Here is a 19,247-nt window from a genome sequence, read left to right on the forward strand (position 1 = left end):
CAAGATTTCTTTTATGTTCGTTCGTTTAACTGAACCAACCCAATTTTGTTCTTGTTAGTTCTTATATTGAATAAATGGAAATCTAGTTGTATGGTTCACCAAACGTTCGGTTTATTTACAACACTACTTCACAAATCATGAATTTTCATCCATCCATGAACCAAATTGTTTTTAAAAGCGAGTGCCACTCCTGCCGAAGTAGTTTATGTGGTCACATGACAATACTTGGATAAGATGGTCGACTGATAAGAAAACCGAGAATATGAAAATTTGTTGAACAAATTTGGACAAGTTTACAAATGTGAGATTCAAGTATATGAAACATGAAATATAAGATCATGAAATTTGTCAAGAATACAATTTTAAAGTGTGCTTTTTGAGGTGTGTTAAACCAAAACAACTCTCTACATAACATAGAGGTAAAATGGTCAAAATAGGAATCAAATGACCATATATCGTAGATTAAAAATATTCAATTTTCACAAAGAAACAAAAGATGACTAATGACGGGTTTTTTTTTACCAAAACCGGGCCTAATGTAATCGAACAGGACCAGCCCCTTTAAAATTGGGTTTTCCATTAACGGGTCTGGGTTCTCGGGTCTGGGTCAACCAAATCAGTCAACTGGTCCAGACACAACTTACATAATGTTGTTAGATATTTTGAATTTAAAATAGTGCCCTTTAAAATAATATATTTTATTTTTGTAATAAAGTGTTTGACAATGATAAAACTATTTAAAAAGGGCCCATTTAAAAGTTGGGCAACTTAGTGCTCAAAAAAGAAAATTTAGTGGTCCAGCCCTCTAATATATGAAAGTTGAAATTTTTAAGAAAAGACACCATGGCCCACACATTGCAGGAAAGAGCCCCACCATAACTAATTCTAGACCCTTCACACCCTATCCCTCCTCCACACCCTCACGTGCCTCTCGAGATATTTCAGTATTTCACTACCTTTCTATTGCTATATAAGTCAAGTACTCAACCACCGCTTAAGACACACTTCACTCACCTTCTTCATACAAACCTTTCAAGCTCTTAAACAATGGCGTCCATGGCTACCACCTTTGCCTCGTCTCTCTCCACCAAGACCAGGACCTCTTTCCTGGACCAATCATCGTTCCATGGCGTTCCGGTGGCTTCTCCGACGCGGATCCAACCAATCAAATCGAACCAAAGCAAGAACACACCGATCACCATGTCTGCTACCCCGTATGATCTCGGATCGTTCACCTTTAGTCCGATCAAGGAAGCGATCGTGTCTCGTGAAATGACGAGAAGGTACATGACTGATATGATTACCTACGCCGATACCGATGTCGTTGTAGTCGGCGCTGGCTCCGCTGGTCTCTCCTGTGCTTATGAGCTTAGCAAAAACCCTGACGTTCAGGTACCTTATCTTTTTTACAGTTGTTTCTCTATATTTAACATCTGCATGTTTGATCTATTACATGCTGTTCCTTTTTCTAGCAGATTCGGTGTTATTTTGTTCCGATTTTTATGGATTCAACAAAAGTTCATTTCCATTCCGTTTGTTGATATTTATGCTCGATCTGATGCTATCCATATCAAATGATCATATATTCAACTCCGATTCAACCGATTCATAGTTTAATTTGAAGCAATTTTTTTTTGTTTTCTTCTGGATGATTTTTTTGTTGTTTATTGCTTCGAGGTATATATACCTGATGCTCTGATTTTCGAAGGTTACATGGATGTCTTTATCATCATGTCATTATTTCTTCCTAAAATAAGATCTGCGTATCAAAGTTATTTAATTTGTTAATTACGATACGATCGTATATAAAATTATACTACAACTCTGAATAATTACAGGTCGCCATCATCGAGCAATCTGTGAGCCCAGGAGGTGGAGCATGGCTCGGAGGTCAACTCTTCTCCGCCATGGTCGTCCGCAAGCCCGCACACCTCTTCCTCGACGAGCTTGAAATCGAGTACGACGAGCAAGAAGACTACGTAGTCATCAAACACGCGGCTCTCTTCACCTCCACCATCATGAGCAAGCTCTTAGCCAGGCCAAACGTGAAGCTCTTCAACGCAGTAGCAGCCGAGGACTTAATCATCAAGGGAGGTAGAGTCAGTGGCGTTGTAACTAACTGGGCTTTAGTCGCAATGAACCACGACACACAATCCTGCATGGACCCGAATGTAATGGAGGCTAAAGTGGTTGTGAGTTCATGTGGACACGATGGACCCATGGGTGCTACAGGAGTGAAAAGGCTCAGAAGCGTTGGATTGATTGAGAGTGTTCCTGGGATGAAGGCTCTTGACATGAACGCTGCTGAAGATGCGATTGTGAAGTTGACTAGAGAGATTGTTCCTGGTATGATTGTTACAGGAATGGAAGTTGCAGAGATCGATGGATCTCCAAGAATGGTAATTAATTAAAATCGATTACTTATAATTTATAAAATATAATCCATCTTTTTTTTTTTCTTGAAAATGATTGTGGAAATGGTGTATGTGAACAGGGGCCGACGTTTGGGGCTATGATGATATCTGGACAGAAGGCTGCTCATCTGGCTTTGAGGGCTTTAGGGCTTCCGAATGCTTTGGATGGGACAAGTGTGGGAAGTGTTCATCCAGAGATGATTCTTGCTGCTGTTGATTCTGGTGAGACTGTGGATGCCTAAGTCATGAGGTATATAATTTAGGGAGAAGTTTAATTAGGGTTTGAATAAATAAGGAGAGAGGTTTGTGAATGGTACTGGGATGTGGTGGTTTGGTTGTTGGTATGTTGTCAGAGGGACTTTGGAGTTTGGAGTTTTTTATGTGATTGTGAATGAATGGAAGTTTCTATTTTTCTTTTGATTCTTAGTTTCTTACTCGTTTTGCTTACAAGTATACCCGTCTTTTTTTTTTGGGAGCTGATAAATCCACTGCTTTTTTTTATCGATCCACATACTTTTGCTAGTAATTGACCATTATGCCCCTAACTTAATTATACAATGTATTAAATATTCCAAGGGTTTTTTGGGAGTTGTTTTGATTCTCTTTCCAAACACGACGCACAACCACAAAGAGCTCAATCTTCCTCCTTCAAAGCTGCAATGTGATAAACTCATCGGAACGGAATACAGCCGGCAACTGCTCGTCACTTTTTCCCCTCCGAACCCATGTTGCTCCTATGAACCCAATTCGTATATCCTCCGTTTCCTCGTGATTTCCATTCAGTTTTCAATTTTCCAGCGGACTTTTCCTTTTCTCCATGTTCTCAGATCCATTACCAGTACACTGGTCTTGAAGGAACCCGACTTTCTCGAACCAAAAGTGTGTGAAATTACCAAGTCGGACGAGAAGTTATTTGTGAAGTTTACGTGACAGCATTCCGGAGCTCTGATGATGCGGTTCTGGACGGCTGTCTTCCCGGTAAATGTAAACCTTATAGTCGAGTGACCGGTGACGGGAATATGTTACTAACCAGTCGTGTTAAGAAACGTGGACTCTCTGATCACTGCATTTTGGTCCTTCAACACATTTACAGGGACGAAGATTGCAAAACGTATACGTTGGCTGAAGATTGAAGTACCAAAGTAGGAAGGAACGTCATGAGGAAGAAGGAGTGTTAATTGGTTGAGGCGCATAAAAGAAGACGTGTAATAATTAAAATCTAAAACACACTATCTATTTAAATAAAGGGTATAACCGTCCATTAGGTAACAAATTATGTGGATGAATAAAAAAAATCAGTGAAAGAATCAGCTCCTTTTTTTTTCTAATGATTTAAACAAGAATAAGAATAAAATGGTAAGCAAAGTTTACCTTACGCAATTTTCATGAATTTGTTAGGATTTTGAACGGCAAATACATATATGTAATAATGTAACCAGAAATAAAGAACATACAGATTCTGTGGTTCATACGAATATACTACTAGTATTGAATATTATGTCTACATTCACACTAAAAATCTGTTTATTTAATTTCGGAATGGTTTATAGTTACAATGAGATTTTATAAATGGTTCAAATATCAACCCCAAAAAAGAATAGTGAGAACCATCCATTTACAATATTAAATTAGGGAGAGCAAATAGAACAGAAAAACTAGAATTGAAGTGGCATATCTCACTACTACTACAGGTTAAATTGTTTAATTACGCATCATTAAATTATTCAATGATGCGGTTTCTTTAACCATACCAAAACATAAAATAACCACACCAATAAACACCTTTTTGAAGATCTATACACCGCACCAATTAAGACTAACCCACGTCAAAAATATTTCGCACAATTAAATAATTACGTACTATTAAACAAAAAATGCACATTAATTGACTTCGCACCATTAAACCTTTAACGCATCATTAAAGTATTAGCACCATTAAATAGTTACACACTATTAAACAAAAATAACCATTACATAAAATCGCACTATTAAACAAAAATTCACAGTTTAAAATAAACCACACCATCATACAAATAACAAAAAATTATAGAATTTATAGTATATTTGTTCCAATTTACAATTTACAGGTATACATTTTAGTTGAAGATATCATCACATACATCCATGTTGTTCTACACTCCTGTTTATGCTTTTATAAGTGCATTTGCTTAAACAACATCCAAAATAATTCACTACAATAATTCTTAAAGTACAATGTTGTAATAGGATGTAACACAAGAAATTGATATTAAAATTAGTCTATTACTGAGTTATGGTTGTTTCTCTAACTCTTTGCTAATTAAAGTCGAAAGTAGTTTTATGACCGTATTTTCAATTTGATCAGTTGAAGCAAACTTATTCATACTCCAAAATTGAAAACAAAATAAACAAATTACATAAATGTATACATACAAAACAGAAGGTTGATATTTAAAATATATTCAAAACACTTATTATAGTTTCAAATTTCTGTTGAATGGTCTCAAAAAACTCAAGCATATGTTTAATAATAACTATAAAACCACATTCACAGCTCTTTTTGTTTGTCGCACTTCAATTAATTCACAATTAATTATTTTAACCACCATAAAATAAATTGATATATAAATCATACTATTGCATTTGTCCATGTATATTTCTTCGGAAAATACTAATAATAAAGGTAAGGGGATGGTTATTTGTATGACTAGGATGCATTAAAAAATCAAGAATATACGTCATTCCGATATCTAGACAAAGGACTAAAAAGCATCGAGTTTTTCCTACAAAAATAGAAATTATAAAACAATTTAACAACTTTATGTTTAGTGTGTATATGCAGGTGTATGCATTATATATATATATATATATATATATATATATATATATATATATATATATATATATATATATATATATATATATATATATATATATATATATATACTACTAGAAAACTAAGTAATTACCTACAGCAGAATTGGTAGGAAATCCGTAGGAAAAAGGCATTATCTACAGATTTCCTACAAAAAACGGGTTGTAGGGAAAAACCCCGTGGGTAATTTTTTCCTACAAATTAGCTACACACGTTCCTACGGATTTCCTACGGAATATTCTGTTACAAATTTAACTACGGAATACCTACAGAATTCATTAACTACGGAATACTTACAGATTACCTACGGGTTATTTAGCTACGGAACTCCTACAAAATACATACGGATTATTTTCCTACGGATTACCTACGAAATAATTTTCCTACAGAATACCTACCAACTACTTTACCTACGGAATAATTTTCCTACAGAATACCTACAAACTACTTTACCTACGGATTACCTACAAACTGATTTTCCTACAGAATACCTACCAACTACTTTACCTACGGATTACCTACAAACTAATTTTCCTACAGAATACCTACCAACTACTTTACCTACAGAATACCTACAGATTTTATTGGATTTTATTTCCTGAATATTTATTTCCTACAGATTTTCTATGAGCTTTTTACCAGTTTTTATTGCTATATTAAATTTATAATTCGTACAGAATTATAATTTAAAAAATATCCAAATTTTCTGCTAAAAAAACCAAATAAATAATTAAAATAATAGTCAAATACCATTACATTCATTACCATTAAAATAGTCACTAACATGTCATTCATACATTCAAATACTCAAAATACCATTACAAAAACTAAGAAGTCAATAACATAACATTAATTTAGAGTTCTAAAACAAAAACTAAGAACTACTTGGTGGATTATCGGAAGGATTAATTTGTTTCATAAAGGCCGTCAATTGTCGTTGCACTTGCAATTCCATTTCATTTCGCATTTGTTGCATTTGCAAATTCATTTCACTTTGCTTTTCTTCCATGGCTTGTTCCATGTTTGACATTTTTTGTCGCAACTCATTTACCTAAATATAGCAAGACAAACACATGCAGTTAGTAAATGTAATTAAACTTTAAACCATGATAGCAATGTACTTTACTTTTAATGCAATATAAAAACACACTATTAGTAATAAAAATATACATTGTTTTTAACATCCATAATAATAACTTTTTATATGCATATTAATAACATACTATATTTTTATCCATTATACCATTGTACTTTACATTTCCAATCCATTATATCAATATATTTAAATTATTATCAATAACAACAATTTACTTTACCAAATATCAATAATAGCAACATACTATAATTTTCACCCATTATAGTATTTTGTTTTACCTAATTTAATAATAGCAAAAAAGTATCATTTTTAACCATAATAACAATGCACTTTACCTAATATTAATAATGACAACATATTTTAATTTTCACCCGTGACAACAATGTACCTTACCAATATGAACATATATTTTTCAGCCATATTAAGTACCTCTTTACTTGATTTTTTTCTCTATAATATATTATGTAAATAATAGTACCTCCTGTTGTGACTTTGCAAAGTCAGCAGAAGCTGAAGTTGACTCATAAGAATATGCACCCGTCATCAGAAAGTGAAGATCCGAGTATCCTGCCCCATAGATAGGACCTTTTTGTTTCCCGCCTTTCCTAAGCAATTGTGTTTGGGTCCACAATTCAGGATCATTCACATTATGTTGAGTCGTATCATCACCATATTTTTGAGATAGGGCTGTGTTATATGATTCCTACAACATACCAAAAGAAAGTTTTTGTTATTGTACTAAAAAGTAAAAACTAATATTAGTAAATATATAAAAAGATAAAGACAACTTACGATTGCCACTCTAGATGTCTCATTCACAAAATCCACTTGTGCCTCTTTATCGCCCCCAAAATATATTTTCTTTGATTCGGCGGTAAGATGTGTCTTATAATAAAGATCAATGAATGAGGGGTCTTCACCTGTCAACTGTTTCTATATAAACGACACAATATAATTGATATAATTAGTGTTGAAAGAAAAATGTATCACTAAAATCAATAATTAGAATTATTTACCAATTTAAGACGATGCTCCTCACATCCAATGCTACCACCCGTATGTCTGGCTGCCCCCCCAGAATCAGTGTTACGGTTGTTTTTTCCGCTTTTGGACAACTTTTTCCACTCATCCGTGTCCCATTTCTGTAATATATATATATATATATATATATATATATATATATATATATATATATAATTAGAATACAAAATAAAAAACAACAAAATAAGCAATAATGTATTAGATTCCTTGCCCTGCACAAACGTCGCCAAATATCTATATGTATTTCAGGAGGATTGTAATTTGCAAGAATCTCAAAGTTATCATTAATCTCTGCGATAACGTGGCCAGCTTTTCTTGCAGAATTTACCGATGCTTCCCTAGCATCCCTCATTCTACCCCTGTAGCGATCTTTCACTGTATTCTCAAAACCTTCACGAATTAACCCTTCTTCATTTGGATCCCACCGGTATTGAGTCTGTAAAAAATAAAAAGTAAAAGTTTAAAATGCAAAATAACAGTGAATGAGAAATAGATAATAAAAATAAATAATTGATATATTACCCTAAAACGCTCAAACATTTGAGTGACAACTTCCTTCGGAATTTTTTTATAAGTAATCCAAGGTTCATTTATAGACTGCCAAAATATCTTTACGATCGCTCGATGAATACTTTGTCTCCCAAACCTACAATATTGAAATAACCATATAAGGATAATTATAACATCAAAAATAGTAAATTTATAATAATTAAAAAAAGACTTACTTGTACCCCTTTCGTGTGATAAATGGCCTATGAGAGCCATTCGAATCTACATCATTTGATCCACCATGTGTACCCGAATAATGGGGCGTCTGAACCATTGGTGATTCAGGCTCATGCATAGACACATGCCCATGCTCAGGCCCATTATAGAAAAAATCACTAGCAGGGTCTTCATTGTTGCCTGTCATCTCATAACCATATGCAATACCATTCCCAACATTCTGTACAACCCTTGTATCTGCTATAGCATCAGTCAAGCCCATGTTGGTATTTATGTCACCCATGCTACTACTCCCTGAGAATCCTGACCTTGTTGTCCTAACTGAAGTGCGTGAAAGGCCACTCGACAAAGGGATGCGTGGAAGGCCATTAGGGCTGGGCGATGACCTGGCTCCCGATACAAAACCACCGCGTGGAAGGCCACTAGGATCAGGAAAAGGTGATGAGTTGGCTCCTGGTACAGAACCACCTGTGAGATGGATGCGTGGAAGGCCACTAGGATCAGGCAAAGGTGATGACCTGGCTCCTGGTAGAGAACCACCTGTAAGAGGGATGCGTTGAAGGCCACTACGGTCAGGCAAAGACGATGGCCTACCACCCGACGAAGGACGAACCGGAAAAAGGTTACGTGCTAGGCTTTTATCCGACATGCTGCATTTATATAACAAAAATAGTCAAATATGTTAGATGATAATGAAAAATAACATACCATATTATAAATTAAAAGTAAAACAAGATAACAAATATATTAAAGTGTATATACCATATAACATAAAACAAACTTCCTAACATTCGTCCTCATCTGGATCATAGTAGTTAAAATAAACTGGTTCGTCTCTATCATCTTCATCTGTATCATCTTCTTGGTTTTCCGCTTCAGAACCCTCACTCTCATCGGAAGATATTTTCTCAAAGTTAGTTCTATTTGACGCTAGGCTCAAACGTTCACTAACATTTACTTCATTCGGTAACTCAAACCGTTCATCAAGATGAAAGACTCCATTTGATTCAGTGCTTCCATCAAGCGCAACTTCCGTTTCAGCTTCGGTGACTTCATATACCCCTCTTGGTTTTGTCTTGACAACCGCCCAAAGATCTTTTAATTCATCTGTCACCGCAGGATATGGTGTATAAAATACTTGTTCCGCTTGTGATGCCAAACAAAAAGGGTCATTAGTTTGAATACGAGACGTAGGTTTAACATCAACCAATTTATTCTTGTTAACTACTACACCGCGGATATTATCAAACTAAGTGCATTTGAATAGCACAACAGTCGAGCGCCCAATGCGATAATAGTCAATCTCTAGGATCTCATCCAATAATCCGTAGTAGTCTGACTCTTCGCCATTATATATCTCCCCCCTCACGCATAGTCCATAGTTATTTGTTGCACGTCCTTTACCATATTCTTGTGTGTGGAACTTATAACCATTTACAAAGTAGCCGTTGTAAGACCGAGCATTGTTCGAGGGGCCATTTGCTAAAGGTTCTAAATGTTTAGCACTTCCATCAGTTGAGTCCCTCGTTACCTACATTAAAGAGCATATATGCAAAATGTTTCTTGAAAAAAACACAAAAATTAACAAGTATGATTGAATTGGTTTTACTTACTTTGTATTTAAACCATTCTGCAAAGTATTTATCTCTAAGTACTGAAATTGGTTCATTTTGATATGATGCTTGGGCTGCTCGATCAAATTCTGGGATGAAAGGGGCAACTTCTGCACAGCTTAGTAGGATGTAAGTGTGTGCTTTGTGAAGTTCTTCATGTTTCAAGAGTATTTTCTTTCCACCCTTTTCATGTAATCTTCTTGATGGAAAGGCAAATACGCTTAATATATCTCCACTTGAAGAGTTGTCATGTTGTGGTGCAAAATTTCGTGGCTCTTGATTATGGTGTGTCTCAACCGTGGGGGCAAAATATAAAGAACAATAGGTAGCGATTTCATTCACTAGATGTTCATTGACGATTGAACCTTCAACCCTTGCTTTGTTCCTAATTCTTCTTTTTATTATGCCCAACCTTCAACCCTTACATACAAACATATGCATCATTAACAAACATATGCATCATTAGAACCAAGTATTGTATATATATAATATACAAAAAAACTATCTATGTTTGTTGCTAAGCCACAATTAACATCATTAAAAAAATGTCATGATATACTAAACATAATACATACATATGGTGTGTATGTTAATGTATGTACTAATTTGTATTTGTGTATGGAAAATACCTTTGATTTATATATAAAAAGTTCTAAATCTGTAATGGGTTCTAACAGTGCATATGTTTGTATGTAAGTTTATGTTATGTATAACTTGTTGAAAACAAGCAAATTAAAGTATAATTATGTTGTGAAAAACTAAACGAAAAAAACGACATTAGACCCTTAAAAAATAGAAAATTAAAAAAACGACCGTAGGTAATCTGTAGGTAATACCTACGGATTAACTACCGATTACTTTAATCGGTAGGTAATCCGTAGGTATTTATCTACAGATTACCTACAGTCTTTTTTTTATTTTTCTATTTTTAAGGGTCTAATGTCGTTTTCGGTAGTTAATCCGTAGGTATTACCTACAGATTACCTACGGTCTTTTTTTTTTATTTTTCTATTTTTTAAGGGTCTAATGTCGTTTTTTTCGTTTATTTTTTCACAAATAATAATATTTTGATTGTTTTGTTTTCACCAAGTTATACGTAACACAAACTTACATACAAACATATGCATCATTAGAACCAATTATTGTATATATAGTATACAAAAGCTATTTATGTTTATTCTTAAGGCACACTAACATTATTAAACAAATACATTATATTCTAAACATAATATATACATACGTTTGTATGTAATAACTTTGTGAAAATGAAGCAATCAAAGTATAATTGTGTTGTGAAAAAAATAAAACAAAAAAACGACGTTTAACTATTGAAAAATAGAAAAATAAAAATAGAACCGTAGGTAATCTGTAGGTAAATACCTACGGATTACCTACCGATTACCTTTATCCGTAGGTATTTACCTACATATTACCTACAATCTTTTTTTATTTTCCTATTTTTCAAGGGTCAAATATCATTTTTTTTTCAGTTAATTTTTTTCACAACTTTATTATACTTCTATTGCTTTGTTTTCACCAAGTTATACATAACACAAACTTACATACAAACATATGCATCATTAGAACCAAGTACTGTATATATATAATATACAAAAAACTATCTATGTTTGTTGCTAAGCCACAATTAACATCATTAAAAAAATGTCATGATATACTAAACATAATACATACATATGGTGTATATGTTAATGTGTGTACTAATTTATATTTGTGTATAGAAAATACCTTTGATTTATATATAAAAAGTTCTAAATCTGTAATGGGTTCTAACAGTGCATATGTTTGTATGTAAGTTTATGTTATGTATAACTTGTTGAAAACAAGCAAATTAAAGTATAATTATGTTGTGAAAAAACTAAACGAAAAAAACGACATTAGACCCTTAAAAAATGGAAAAATAAAAAAAAAGACTGTAGGTAATCTGTAGGTAATACCTACGGATTAACTACCGATTACTTTAATCGGTAGGTAATCCGTAGGTATTTACCTACAGATTACCTACGGTCTTTTTTTTATTTTTCTATTTTTAAGGGTCTAATGTCGTTTTTTTCGTTTATTTTTTCACAAATAATAATATTTTGATTGCTTTGTTTTCACCAAGTTATACGTAACACAAACTTACATAAAAACATATGCATCATTAGAACCAATTATTGTATATATAGTATACAAAAGCTATTTATGTTTATTCTTAAGGCACATTAACATTATTAAACAAATACATTATATTCTAAACATAATATATACATACGTTTGTATGTAATAACTTTGTGAAAATGAACCAATCAAAGTATAATTGTGTAGTGAAAAAAATAAAACAAAAAAACGACATTTAACTATTGAAAAATAGAAAAATAAAAATAGAATCGTAGATAATCTGTAGGTAAATACCTACGGATTACCTACAGATAACCTTTATCTGTAGGTAATCCGTAGGTATTTACCTACAGATTATCTACAATCTTTTTTTTATTTTTTTATTTTTCAAGGGTCAAATATCATTTTTTTTCATTTAATTTTTTTCACAACTTGATTATACTTCTATTGCTTTGTTTTCACTGAGTTATACATAACACAAACTTACATACAAACATATGCATCATTAGAACCAATTACTGTATATATATATATATATATATATATATATATATATATATATATATATATATATATATATATATATATATATATATATATATACAAAAAGCTATCTATGTTTGTTGCTAAGCCACAATTAACATCATTAAAAAAATGTCATGATATACTAAACATAATATATACATATGGTGTGTATGTTAATGTGTGTACTAATTTGTATTTGTGTATAGAAAATACCTTAGATTTATATAGAAAAAGTTCTAAATCTGTAATGGGTTCTAACAATGCATATGTTTGTATGTAAGTTTACGTTATGTATAACTTGTTGAAAACAAGCAAATTAAAGTATAATTATGTTGTGAAAAATTAAACGAAAAAAACGACATTAGACTCTTAAAAAATAAAAAAATAAAAAAAGACCGTAGGTAATACCTACTGTCCGTTTTTTTATTTTATTATTTTTCAAGGGTCGAATGTTGTTTTTTTCGTTTTATTTTTTTCACAAAATAATAATATTTTGATTGCTTTGTTTTTACTGATTTTTATATAACATAAACTTAAATACAAACTTATGCATCATTAGAACATATTACTATATATATAATATACATAAAATTACCTATGTTTGTTCTTAAGCCATAATTAACATAATAATAATAATAATAATAATAATAATAATAATAATAATAATAATAATAATAATAATAATAATAATGGCAATAATAATGGAAATAATAATAATAATAATAATAATAATAATAATAATAATAATATAAAGTTGTTGGTATTTCGTAGTTATTTTGTAGCTATTTTCTTCTGTTGGTTGTTTGTAGCAATTCTGTAGCTAATTACCTACGAAATACTTACAAGCTTACTTTCGTCGCTATTCCGTAACTATTCTGTAGCTAATTACCAACGGAATACTTACGGATGTGCGTCCGTTGTTATTCCGTAGGTATTCTGTAGGTAATTACCAACGGAATACCTACGGATGCGCGTCCGTTGTTATTCCGTAGGTATTCTGTAGCTATTCCGTTACTAACTTAGGGCATCCCATTCTGTAGGAATTCCGTTGGTATTATGTAAGTAATTACCTACAGAAATATTCCGTAGTTATTTTTCTGTGGCAAAACCCTTAGTTTTCTAGTAGTGATATATATATATATATATATATATATATATATATATATATATATATATATATATATATATATATATATATATATAATGACCCGCGTTAAACGCGGAGAACATAAATTAAATACATATTAAAGTTTTGAAAACAAGAATGCAAAACAAATAACCAAAATATCTCTTTGATTAATTGGAAAATCACTCAAAACCAATGTTTTTACAATCTGTTCTCATAATCATAAACTCGATTATGAACATGTATATATAGCCTAACATACCCACTTGTATTAGACTAGGAAACTTATGACCAACTTGCCATAAACTAAACTTTCCATAAATTAGATTGCTTGGTCTCCAAGTCCTCATCGACTTTAGGATTCCAACAATCACCCCCGAATCTCTAAGTCCTTCTAGAGAATTCTTCGACCCCGATCAAGCTCCGCATTTCCTTGAACTTGGTTCGAGCTAATGGTTTCGTAAGAATATCCGCCCTTTGTTCTCCACCGGGAATGTTTTCCACCTCCACTTGTTCCCTTTCGACACAATTACGAATGAAGTGAAACCTCGTGTGAATGTGTTTACTCCTTCCATGAAAAACAGGATTCTTAGTTAGTTCGATAGCCGACTTGTTATCAACTCTAAGAATAACTTTCTCTTGTGCTTTGTTCATTATTTCCCCAAGCAAATCTTGAAGCCATATTGCTTGACATGCACTCGTTGTGGCTGCCATGAACTCAGCCTCACAAGATGATAAAGCAACGGTGTCTTGCTTTTGTGAACACCATGTAATTGGTGATGACCCATGGTAGAAAATGTGACCGGTTGTGCTTCTTCCGTCATCCGGGTCAACATTGTGACTACTATCACTATAACCAATAAGCCGCTTTTGTCCCATTCTCTCGTACTTGATTCTGTATCCCGTTGTTCCTCGTAAGTACCTTAGAATGTGTTTGATTGCACCACCATGTGATTCTCTTGGACTTTGCATATATCGGCTAACAACTCCAACCGCATATGTCATATCGGGTCTTGTTTGCAAGAGGTATCTAAGAAATCCTACCACCTTTCGATATTGTGTTAGGTCGATTTCGGGTTCATCTTCGGCCTTCGACAATTTATTTCCCGGTTCCATCGGTATGTGGGTCGGATTGCAATCATGTAAACCGGATTCTTTTAAAATGCGTTGAACATATGCTTCTTGGTTTATAGTAATCCCCGATTCTTCTTGCTTAACTTCAATGCCAAGGTAATAAGTTAATCTTCCAAGATCCGACATCTCAAAGTTCTTGGACATTTCTAATTTGAACCTCTTGATCATGCTCAAGTTTGTACCTGTGACAAATAAGTCATCAACATAAATTGCTAAAACTAGCAAGTTAGATCCTTCACATTTCCGGTACACCGATGGTTCTTTCATGCACTTTTGAAATTTCATATTCTTCAAAATCCCATCAAGCTTCGTGTTCCATGCTCGAGGTGCTTGTCTTAGACCATATAGTGCTTTTGTAAGGCGATATACTTTATGCTCGTTGCCCTTCTTTATATAGCCTTCCGGTTGTGACACATAAACAGTTTCTTTTAATTCTCCATGTAAGAATGCTGTTTTTACATCTAAGTGGTGAAGCTCCCACCCATGAGTAGCTGCTAAGGCTATAAGAAATCGAATAGTTTCAATTCGAGCTACCGGGGCAAACACTTCCTGAAAATCAATACCGGGTTGTTACACGTAACCTTTAGCAACCAACCTTGCCTTGTATTTATTAATGGTGCCATCTGCATTTTTCTTTAATTTGAACACCCACTTGAGTCCAATTGGCTTCACCCCCATAGGTTTGTTCACAAGAGTCCAAGTATTATTTTTGTTTATTGACTTGATTTCCGCATCCATGGCCTTGACCCATTCTGGTTCTTTCTTCGCTTCTTCAACCGATACCGACTCGTCATTGGTTGTTAGAAGGAGTTCTTCGAGATTGTCAAGATCAAGCTCATAATCTTGAAATCGTCTTGGAGGTACTCTTGCTCTCGAGGGTCTTTGACTTGTAGCTCCTTGTTGAACATTATTATTTACCGGACTTGATTGTTGATTATCTTGTACATCCGCTCCATCTCCAATCTCTTGATCCGATTCAATTGGATCATTGTTTACATCGTTTCCTTGGTTGTTGTTCACATCTTCTCTTGGATAGTCCCATGGAATTATGAATGAACCCGGTTCTTCATTGGTGATTCCTGCTTCTTTAATCCAATCCCACCCTTTGGTTTCATCAAAAATAACATCTCGACTCACGATTATTTTTTGTGTTACCGGGTTAAATAACCGGTAAGCTTTCGTACCCGGTTCGGAACCAACATGTACTAGTGGTCTTGATCTTGCATCCAACTTATTTTGATTAACCGGTTCAACTTTTGCATGTGCTAGACACCCAAATATACGAACATTTTCTAAATTCGGTTTTCTTTTATACAACTTTTCGTATGGAGTTGTATCACCAAGGACTCTTGTGTAAACTCGATTGATTAGATTTGTTGAGTGATTTACCGCTTCTCCCCATAAGTAGTTTGGAACATGCATTGCCTTCATTATACTTCGTGTCATGTCCATAAGAGTTCGGTTTCTTCGTTCCACAATTCCGTTTTGTTGTGGAGAGTATGGGGCGGTGAGATTGCGTTTAACTCCGTTTTGCTCACAAAAAGAATTAAACTCGAGAGAGGTAAACTCACCTCCTCGATCACTTCTAAACACTTTCAAAGGCTTTCCAATTTCATTTTCCACCAAAGCTTTGAATTTTTTGAAGTGTGTAAACGCCTCACTTTTTTCTTTTATGAGATAAATCCACATAAATCGTGAAAAATCATCAATTAGTGTAAAAATGTACCTATTTTGACCCTTGGTTGCCGGCGTGATCGGACCGCATAAATCTCCGTGAACAAGCTCCAATGGTTGTTTCGCTTTGTATGTCGTCATGGTTGGGAAGGACTTTCTCGTTTGCTTGCCGACTAAGCATGATTCACATAATTGATTCTCATGATCTAATTTCGGTAACCCTTTGACTAAACCCTTTTTGGACATCTTTTTCATTGACTCGAAATTGATGTGCCCAAGTCTTGCATGCCATCGCCACGCATCTTCACTTAGTCTTGAATGTAGGCAAATAGGAACTCCAATCTGTAATTTTATTTTATAAAGGCGGTTTGAAGTTCTTTGTACTTTCATTAATAAGCAATTATCGGCATCGTGCATGGTTAAAAAGTTGTCTTTCATTCGAATATTACACCCGGCTTCAGTTGCTTGTCCGAGACTTATAATGTTGTTCTTGAGATCCGGTATGTAGTAAATCTCTGTCATCAGCCTTTGTTGACCTTTCTTGCCTTGGAAAATTATAGCACCTTTTCCCTTGATTTTTACACACGAATTATCTCCAAATTTAACCCTCCCGGTTATGCTTTCGTCAAGCTCGGAGAAAAATGACCGGTTCCCCATCATGTGATTGCTCGCCCCATTATCCAAATACCACACATCGTTTTCTTGTGGATCGTATCGAGACGGTATCACCTTCTCTTCATTCAAAAACATGGTCTCGTGTAAAAATACAGCCTCGTCGGTATCGTCATATTCAACAAAATTACTTTCTTGTAATTTTTTGATTCGGTCCGGGCATTGAGACGCAAAATGGCCCGGTTTATCGCACCGGTAACAAATAATATTGGAGCGGTCCTTTTTAGGTTTGCGGTTCGTTTCAAAATTAGAATTGGGCTTTCCTCTTTGGGCTTGTGTTGTTTTATTTTGGTTAATTCCGTGTGGGTTTTTTTTGAATTTTGGCCCATTTGAGTTTTGTGATCCAGCAGACCCAGACCCGGATCCTTCATGCTGATTGTACCCACCCGATCCTCCAGCCCCTTTCCATTTGCCCTTCGACGCTATATTCTTCCGATTCGAGTTTCCACTATGGTCGACGAAAAGGGCCCTCGTCTGACCTTCACTGCCGGTCTCGTCCTCCCTAATTCTCTCCTCGTATGCCTTAAGTCTTCCCACAATATCCTCGAACCCGATTGTCTTCAGGTCAAGTACTTGTTCCAAGGAAGCGACAATATGGATGAAGTTCCTTGGCACCGATTTCAGAAATTTCTTGACTAACTTCGATTCCTCAATCGATTCTCCCAGCGCCGCTGATTTTGATGCGATTCCGGACAGCTTTCCGGCAAAGCTGTCGATTGTCTCTGATTCCAGCATCTTCAATCGATCGAATTCCAACATTAAGGTTTGTAATCTGGCTTCTTTAACTCTATCAGCACCCATATTTCGTGTTCTAATCGCTTCCCATAGCTTCTTGGCCGAATCCTGTTCTCCGATTTGCATTATGAGGTTTTCTGGTAGGGCTTGGTACAGTAGACCCACAGCGAGACAGTCTTTCTCTTCATTGTCCTCGGTTCCTGGATCAATCACAGTCCAGGATTTGTGGATTTGCAGGACGACTTTCATACGCATTGCCCATACAGTGTAATTTGTGGATGTAAGCATCGGACAGGAGACTGAGGTTGTACCAACCTCCTTTACCCTTACCGGAGCTTCTCCTTCTCCCCCTGTATCTGTCATGTTGTCAACAGGTAAGGAATTTGATCTCACAGCTTCTTGACTCAAGCTCTGATACCAATTAAAGTTTTGAAAACAAGAATGCAAAACAAATAACCAAAATATCTCTTTGATTAATTGGAAAATCACTCAAAACCAATGTTTTTACAATCTGTTCTCATAATCATAAACTCGATTATGAACATGTATATATAGCCTAACATACCCACTTGTATTAGACTAGGAAACTTATGACCAACTTGTCATAAACTAAACTTTCCATAAATTAGATTGCTTGGTCTCCAAGTCCTCATCGACTTTAGGATTCCAACACATATTACATCAATAGGTGACATTGTCTTAGGTGAAATTTTAATAAAAAATGTTAGATTATTTTTAGACTTTTTGAACCAAACTTATTAAATAAAAATATTTAATATTTATATTAGAGTAATTTAGTTTTTTAATACAATAATTTTTAACATAAATGATCCACGTGATCTTTGTTTTATCACAACATGATGTGACTTCTTGATTAAAACATATTGTGTAGTAGCGTTATGAATTGACTTTGTCAGGTGTACCAACTTCCATGGAGGCTTACATGACTCTTTTCATATTGACCCTGTAAAACCAAAAGCAACAATAAGTTATTATATGTACCAGCAACATTAAATTCTGCAAAGAATTTCGATAAAGATTACAGTTTAAGTGCATTTTCAAAACCATAAACATCAAATTCAAATATTTTAATTTGGTAAATTTATAAAGTACTTTTTCCTTATAAGAATTAAAATATGATTTTTCAGGCTACACCCGATCACATATACATATCTTCTAATCAAAGAAATTATTACAAAAAAAAACATGTTATGAATAAAAATATAATATTAGTTTCATAATTTACCAAATGTTAACACTAATAAATAATAATGGCTTTTCACAAATTTTGCATTTTGATCACTGCATCCAACTAACAAATGAAATTCAGTTTAGATGATTGATTCAAGAAGTGCATCCATGACTTTTTGTAGCCAAATTTGGGGGAATGCTAAGACCTACCAAGATATGAAGGAACGGTCTATGAGGCTACAAATGGTTTCTGGAGGGCAATACAAATTCAAAATCGTTAGCACATATTTTTCATACCTGCTTCAATTATTACATTTAGATCAAACTT

At 34.1% G+C, this 19,247-nt stretch overlaps 2 protein-coding genes and 1 long non-coding RNA gene across 3 annotated transcripts; 1 reads left to right on the forward strand and 2 right to left on the reverse strand.

Annotated features, from left to right (window-relative positions):
* Positions 1-984: 984 nt before the first annotated feature.
* Positions 985-2,834, forward strand: LOC145065034 (thiamine thiazole synthase, chloroplastic-like). Its single transcript, XM_079012377.1, has 3 exons — positions 985-1,392; positions 1,839-2,399; positions 2,495-2,834. The coding sequence occupies exons 1-3, from the start codon at positions 1,048-1,050 to the stop codon at positions 2,654-2,656; spliced, it is 1,068 nt and encodes a 355-aa protein (XP_078868503.1). The 5' UTR covers positions 985-1,047; the 3' UTR covers positions 2,657-2,834.
* Positions 2,835-6,079: 3,245 nt separating this feature from the next.
* Positions 6,080-8,393, reverse strand: LOC145064684 (uncharacterized). The gene is made up of 7 exons (XM_079012086.1): positions 8,131-8,393; positions 7,928-8,051; positions 7,617-7,841; positions 7,381-7,506; positions 7,157-7,297; positions 6,843-7,067; positions 6,080-6,319 (listed from the first exon to the last, which is right to left on the reverse strand). Exons 1-7 carry the CDS (start codon positions 8,391-8,393, stop codon positions 6,143-6,145), a joined length of 1,281 nt encoding a protein of 426 aa, XP_078868212.1. The 3' UTR covers positions 6,080-6,142.
* LOC145062652 (uncharacterized) lies at positions 8,394-10,138 on the reverse strand. Its single transcript, XR_013687649.1, has 3 exons — positions 9,745-10,138; positions 8,894-9,662; positions 8,394-8,781 (listed from the first exon to the last, which is right to left on the reverse strand). It is a non-coding gene; the product is annotated as an uncharacterized LOC145062652 (long non-coding RNA).
* Between the last annotated feature and the right edge of the window lie 9,109 nt (positions 10,139-19,247).

This window comes from Lactuca serriola, chromosome 7 (assembly GCF_051521515.1).
Source record: "Lactuca serriola cultivar US96UC23 chromosome 7, Lser_US96UC23_V15, whole genome shotgun sequence".
NCBI classification, from domain to species: Eukaryota; Viridiplantae; Streptophyta; class Magnoliopsida; order Asterales; family Asteraceae; genus Lactuca; species Lactuca serriola.